The sequence below is a fragment of the Oryctolagus cuniculus genome, chromosome 18 (assembly GCF_964237555.1).
Source record: "Oryctolagus cuniculus chromosome 18, mOryCun1.1, whole genome shotgun sequence".
NCBI classification, from domain to species: domain Eukaryota; kingdom Metazoa; phylum Chordata; class Mammalia; order Lagomorpha; family Leporidae; genus Oryctolagus; species Oryctolagus cuniculus.
This window is the reverse complement of record NC_091449.1, coordinates 12,352,798-12,358,753: the sequence shown is the minus strand read 5'-3', so window position 1 is coordinate 12,358,753 and position 5,956 is coordinate 12,352,798. Positions and strand designations below refer to the sequence as shown.

The following is a 5,956-nucleotide window of genomic DNA, read 5'->3' as shown; positions in this document are numbered from 1 at the left end:
GGTGGAAACGAGGCGTGGTCTCGCGGCTGGCGAGAGCGCCGCGTGCCCCGCTCGGGCGGCTCCGCGGGTCCCAGGGCAGCGCACCTGCAGAGGCGGCCGCGGCCAGGAGCCCCGCCCCTGGGGAGGGGCCGTTCTGCAGGTAAGCGGGGCGGGGGTCCCCGCCACGGATGCCTGGCCCGACGGGATGGATGGGGGCTGGGGTCCGGATGCCTGGGTTGCGGAGGGGCTGTGCTTTGGTGCACGAATCCCATAATCTCGAGGGGTGTGCCTGAGCCCCCTGGGAAAAGTCTATTAGGGGACCTGGATCGCAACACACGCCAGTTCCTCTGTGTCTTCCTCCAGGTCTCCCCGCCATCCACGGCCCCAACACCAGGCCAGGCATGAAATTTAGCGGCGAAAAGGACGTGGTTGACGTGGTGTCAACGGACTGAGGCTAAGCTGGAGCCGGGTAAAGTTCCCTCTTCGACCCGAAGCCCCGCCCATTGCTTTCGTAGTGCCCTGGGACGTAGGCAGAAGTCTCGCCCGCTCCGCTCCAGACCCTGCCACCGGCCGGGGTCCGGCTTGCACGGCCCGGTCCCTCCCGGGCCCTGCGGTTCCGGCGGGGGAGACCCGTCCACTCCTGACGCAGCCCTCTTTCGCTCCGAAGTTCCAGAGAAACGCCTTGTAAATTTGCATGGCCCCGCCCTCTGCAACTACACCCCGCCCACTCGCCGCCCCTACTTTGCCCTTAGGTTCCCAGAGGCACCTGGATCCAACTCGACAGCCCGGCAGTCCGCGGCGTCTCCCGCTAGCGAAATGCTGCAGCGAAGCGTGGAGTCCGCGGCCGCCCAGCCCAGCGCCGCTGCCCAGGAACCCGCGACCCCAGCCAGGCCCCAGGCCCCAGGAAGAGGTGAGAGCGGCCCCGCGCGGGAGCGTTCTCAGCATGGAGGCCAAGAGTCACAACCTGGGGGAATCACAGAGCCAGGACAGTGGCCATGTGGGACCCCGCAGAAGGCTGGAGCTTAGGAAACCACAGGAGGGGGGCGGGGCGGACAACCTGCGGGACCTCGGGGTGACCCTGGAAGGTGCTGGAGGCACGTCAGCAGCCTTGGACATCCAGAGGTGACCCCTGGGAGCCGCCCAGGAGGGTGGGCAGAAACCTGCCCTTTGGGGATCTTGGCATGCTCTGGCGGGGACCCTTGGATATCGAGGTGGCAGCTGCTCCCGGAGCCCACCAGCCCTCGTGTCCCCCAGCTCCGAGCCAGGGCACGCCGCAGAAGCCCAGCCCGTCAGCTCCGCCTTCCCGGCCCCGCCGGCGGCCCCCACCCCAGCGCCCGCACCGCTGTCCCGACTGTGACAAGGCCTTCTCGTACCCGTCCAAGCTGGCCACGCACCGGCTAGCGCACGGCGGCACCCGACCCCACCCGTGCCCAGACTGCCCCAAGGCCTTCTGCTACCCCTCCAAGCTGGCTGCCCACCGCCTTATGCACAGCGGCGCCCGCCCACACCCGTGCCCGCACTGCCCCAAGGCCTTCGGCCACCGCTCCAAGCTGGCGGCCCACCTCTGGACCCACACCCCGTCACGCCCCTATCCGTGTCCCGACTGCCCCAAGTCCTTCTGCTACCCCTCCAAGCTGGCTGCCCACCGCCACACGCACCACGCCACCGACGCCCGCCCCTACCCTTGCCCGCACTGCCCCAAAGCCTTCTCATTTCCCTCCAAGCTGGCCGCCCACCGCCTTTGTCACGACCCCCCCACCGCGCCCGGCAAGCCAGGCCCCAGGCCGGCATCGGTGCTCCAGCTGCGACCAGGCCTTTGGCCAGAGGCGACTCCTGCTCCTCCACCAGCGGAGCCACGCCCAGGCGGAGGGCCCGGGGGAGAGGGAGTGAGCGCCAGCGGCTCACTGGCTCCCTCTGCTGCCAGCCCCCGGCAGGAACCAGGTGGGATGTGGACTTGCCTCTTGGAGACAGCGGGCAGGGACAGACTGCCCATTTATTCTGGACCTGACCCCAGAAGGCGAGGACCCCTTTGCTCACCTGCTTTGGGGAGGGGGAGGTGCCAACCAGAGCTATCCCTGGGTTGATGGGAAACGCCAACGGGCTCTCTTGGCAGCTAAAAGTTTGAATTGGTGTCTCCACTTGGGCGGATGGCTGTATAAAATGCACACATCCTCGTTTCAGCCACTCTCCAGGTAGGGCCTGACCCCATAAATGTGCACGTGTGAGAAGGCAGGAAAGGCTGCTCACTGGAGCCCGGTGGTTGTGGCCAGACCGGCAGCAGCCCAAGCGCCCATCAGCAGGGGCCAGCTGGTGACGGAACAGCCACGGTCGGGACACGCAGCCACGCGCAGTCAGTGCTGCGTGTGGCTGGATGTGGAGAGATTCCCAAGCTCTCCCGGCTGGTGATGCCACAGCCCACGCCTCGGAGCCAGCCTGAGCCACTGCTTCCAAGCTGCGGGGCCCTGACAAGCCCTGTCACTTCTCTGGACCCCGGTGCCTTTCCTCTCGCATGGCGGCATCTGTAAGGGGCCCCCGTCTGAAGCCTGTGTCTCCCCCTGGGAAATAAGACGAGCAAGCTAACGCCAAGCTGCTCCTTGTTCTAAACACACGCACTCAGCGTCTACGGTGTGTGTGCTCTGCACAGGGTGTCGGGAACACGGCAGTGAGGACAGACCCCGGCTAGTGAGGTGGGGGAAGAAGCCAAGTCCATTAGCTGGGTGAGTAGGGGAGCCGCCCCATCCCACCCTCCCACTCCAGCTACAGGAATCACTACCAAGTTGTAGCAATGGTGCCTGTGCTGTTGGCCTGGGAATACGCCATGGGGAGAAGTGAGTTCAGAAACACCCGTGATGTGACAGACCCTACCTGTGTGTGGGGAGGCGAAGGGCCAGATGGTTTCTGCTCCTAGGTTTTGCCAGCCCCAGGGCTGACTGCAGGGTTTGCCACCGTAGCAGAAGGCAGCCATGCGCCTCACCACACGTGGGTGGGGGCATGGCTGGGCGCCAGTCGGGCTCTGTAAGGACAGCAGACGAGCTAGGTCTCCCTAGGGGCTGTAGTTTGTTGGCCCCTGCTGTGAAGTGGTCCGTAAAGGAGGCCAAGATCCAGGGAAATAAACTAAATGGGATCACAAGACCCCCAAGCTGCCTGCGTTCTCATCCTTAGTTTACCCGGGGCGAAAGGGGCTTTGCAGGAGTAAGTGCCCAGTGTAATCCCAAGGGTCGGTAATGGGCGTGGGGGAGCAGAGACCAGCGCTGCGTCAAGGAAGTGATTCTCCCTCGGGCCTCTAGGAGGAATGCAGAGCCGCTGACCCCTGGCTTTAGCCCCCCGAGGCTGGTGTTGGACCTCCTCCCTAACTGGGAATAAAGGTGCACTGCTTCAGGCCACTCGGTTGTGGTAATCTGCTACAGCAGCAATAGCACATGACCAGATCCCTACCTCACACCATGCACAAAGCAGTGAAGGGGTCTCCACAGACCGACCAATGGACGAATTCGAGCATGAACAGAGCTGGGGCTGGCAGCCAGATCCTGGGAACGCGTGCCACAGGAGAGGCTGGGAAAGGCCTTCCCAAGGCTGCCATGCTCAGCCGAAATCTGAGTGTGGTAGACGCAGGGAGAGTCTGTGGAAGGCACCCAGCTCATGGGGGAGACCAGAGCCGGCAAGGGGAAGCCCCGCTCAGGAGGGCAAGGACCCAACCCCCTGCGCCCAACCCAGCAGTGCCACTGGCAACTGTGTTTCTCCGGGAGCTGTCCTGGGACAGCTGCTCCAAGTTCCCAGGATGCACTCACTAGAGAGACGATCTGACTCAATCCTGCTTTGTGCAGGGGTAAGTGAGGCCAGAGGGAAGAGACTGACACACAAGCCGGTAATGGGGCAGGGGCAGAGTGCGAGTCCTGCTGCTCCGTGAACAGCCAGGGCACTTCTGCCCCAGGGCCCTGCACTCACTTTCCTGGGCCTGGAAGGCAGCTCCCAGTCTCCCTCCCTTTTGCCAGGTCCCTGCAGAGGGGGCGGGTCTTCTGAGAGGCCTTCCCAAGGCCCACCTAGTCCACCCTGCCCCTGCCCTGCCTTATCGGCTCCCACTGCATCTCCCAGGGTCTGCCCCCAGCAGTGTCAGCCCCATGAGGTCAGGGACTGTCATCTCTCCCGGGGCAGGCGTGACAGGCAGAGGGAGGGCCTCCCACACACGCTCACATCATCCCCGGAACCTGGGGACCCGTCACGTGGCAGAGACATAGGCAGAAGAAGGAAATGAAGGCTGCTACTGAGCAGACCTTGACACGTACCAGGTCCAGCTGGGCCCAACGTAAACACAGGTCTCAATGTGGAGGGCTGAGAGGGAGGAGTCTGCCTGTCCTTGGCCTTGAATACGGGAGGGGTGTGGGAGAGGGAGAGCAGACTCCCTGGAAGGGACCCAGCCCTGCCCACGCCCGGACTATCAGCCCAGCGAAGTCCACGTCAAACTTCTGCCCTTAGGACCTGCTAGATGACCAGTGTCTGCTGTCTCGAGCCACACACCTGTGACATCACAGCACATGCTAACAGGAGTGGCCCGTCCATGTGTGCAGGAACGAACACGTGCACGGAGCCAGGCCGCTGGCCTCTGGCTGAGGCGGCACAGGGGTACAGGGGCTGGGACGGCCCAAGAAGTTTCCCCAGAGGTCAGATCTCAGCCCAGCTCTGACCCTGGCCTTGGCTCTGCTCAGCCCCCGGCCTGGTGCTCACGGCCCTTCAGGACAGCCCCTCAGGGACGGGGAGCCACCATGGCCGGTGTGACCCAAGGAATGGAGTTCATCTCACATGAGGTAAATGGTCACCTGTGGGGCAGCTGATTAGCCTAGCATTCCAGATGCTGGTGCCCCCACCGGAGTGCCTGGTGCCCTTCCCGAGTCTGGCTCCCGACTCCAGCTTCCTGCTACTACAGACCTGGAGGCAACGCTGACGGCTCAGGTAACGGCCCTGACGCCCATGTGGGAGACAGGGAGTGTCCCAGCCCCGGCCACTGCAGCCATCTGGGGAGTAAACCAGCAGGTGGGAGCTCTTTTTTTTTTTTTTTTGACAGGCAGAGTTAGTGAGAGAGAGACAGAGAGAAAGGTCTTCCTTCCATTGGTTCACCCCCCAAATGGCCACTGCGGCCGCTGTACTGCACTGATCCAAAGCCAGGAGCCAGGTGCTTCCTCCTGGTCTCCCATGGGGTGCAGGCCCAAGCACCTGGGCCATCCTCCACTGCTCTCCCTGGCCACAGCAGAGAGCTGGCCTGGAAGAGGGGCAACCAGGACAGAACCTGGCACCCCAACCGGGACCAGAACCCGGAGTACTGGCACCACAGGTGGAGGATTAGCCTAGTGAGCCGTGGCGCCGGCGATGGGAGCTCATTTTGCCCACTGCTTCCCTGCCTCTCAGACAAAACTACCCAGCCGGGTGTCTGTGTCTGCTGCCCGGGACGGCACAGCTGCGAGGACTGGGCCCGCTCCCGCTGAACGTGCCCCTGAAACAGAGGGCAGCAGTCCTCCACCAGCTGCCCTGGGCTGCTTCCCGCCCCCTGGCCTTTGCACATGCCGCGGCCCCTGCCTGCTTGCCTGACACAGCTCAGCTCTCACTTGGAACTGGTAGAGCCTTGAAGGGCCCCCCTCCCACCCACCTCCTAAATGAGGTGAGGTGAAACCACACTGGTGATGCCCCCGGCGGCTTCTGGAGGCCCTGGGGCAAAGGGGAGGCCCCTGGAGAGCAGCACACCTCCCGGGCGTCCAGCCGTCCAGGCCTCCAGCCCACGGTCCACGGCGGGAGGACCGGGTGGCAGGACAGGCTCCCTGGGCTGCGGCACCATCAGATTCTCAGCTCCCTGCTCTCCCACACGGGCGGTGGGGCCGGGGAGAACAGGCAGAGCCCTGCCCCCCCAGACGGAGGGGCCATCTCCTCCTGGCCCCACGGGGGAGAGGAGACAGGCGTGGGGGACTCCTGTGTGCCAAGGGGCAGGTGC

The 5,956-nt window shown here is 64.4% G+C and overlaps 1 protein-coding gene across 1 annotated transcript; it reads left to right on the top strand.

Moving 5' to 3' along the window:
• On the top strand, positions 1-2,013 carry ZNF575 (zinc finger protein 575). The gene is given in 5 exon segments (XM_008251268.4): positions 1-139; positions 343-448; positions 732-889; positions 1,234-1,748; positions 1,750-2,013. Coding segments are annotated over 3 exon segments (729 nt in total). The 5' UTR covers positions 1-139; positions 343-448; positions 732-795; the 3' UTR covers positions 1,870-2,013.
• Positions 2,014-5,956: the final 3,943 nt, after the last annotated feature.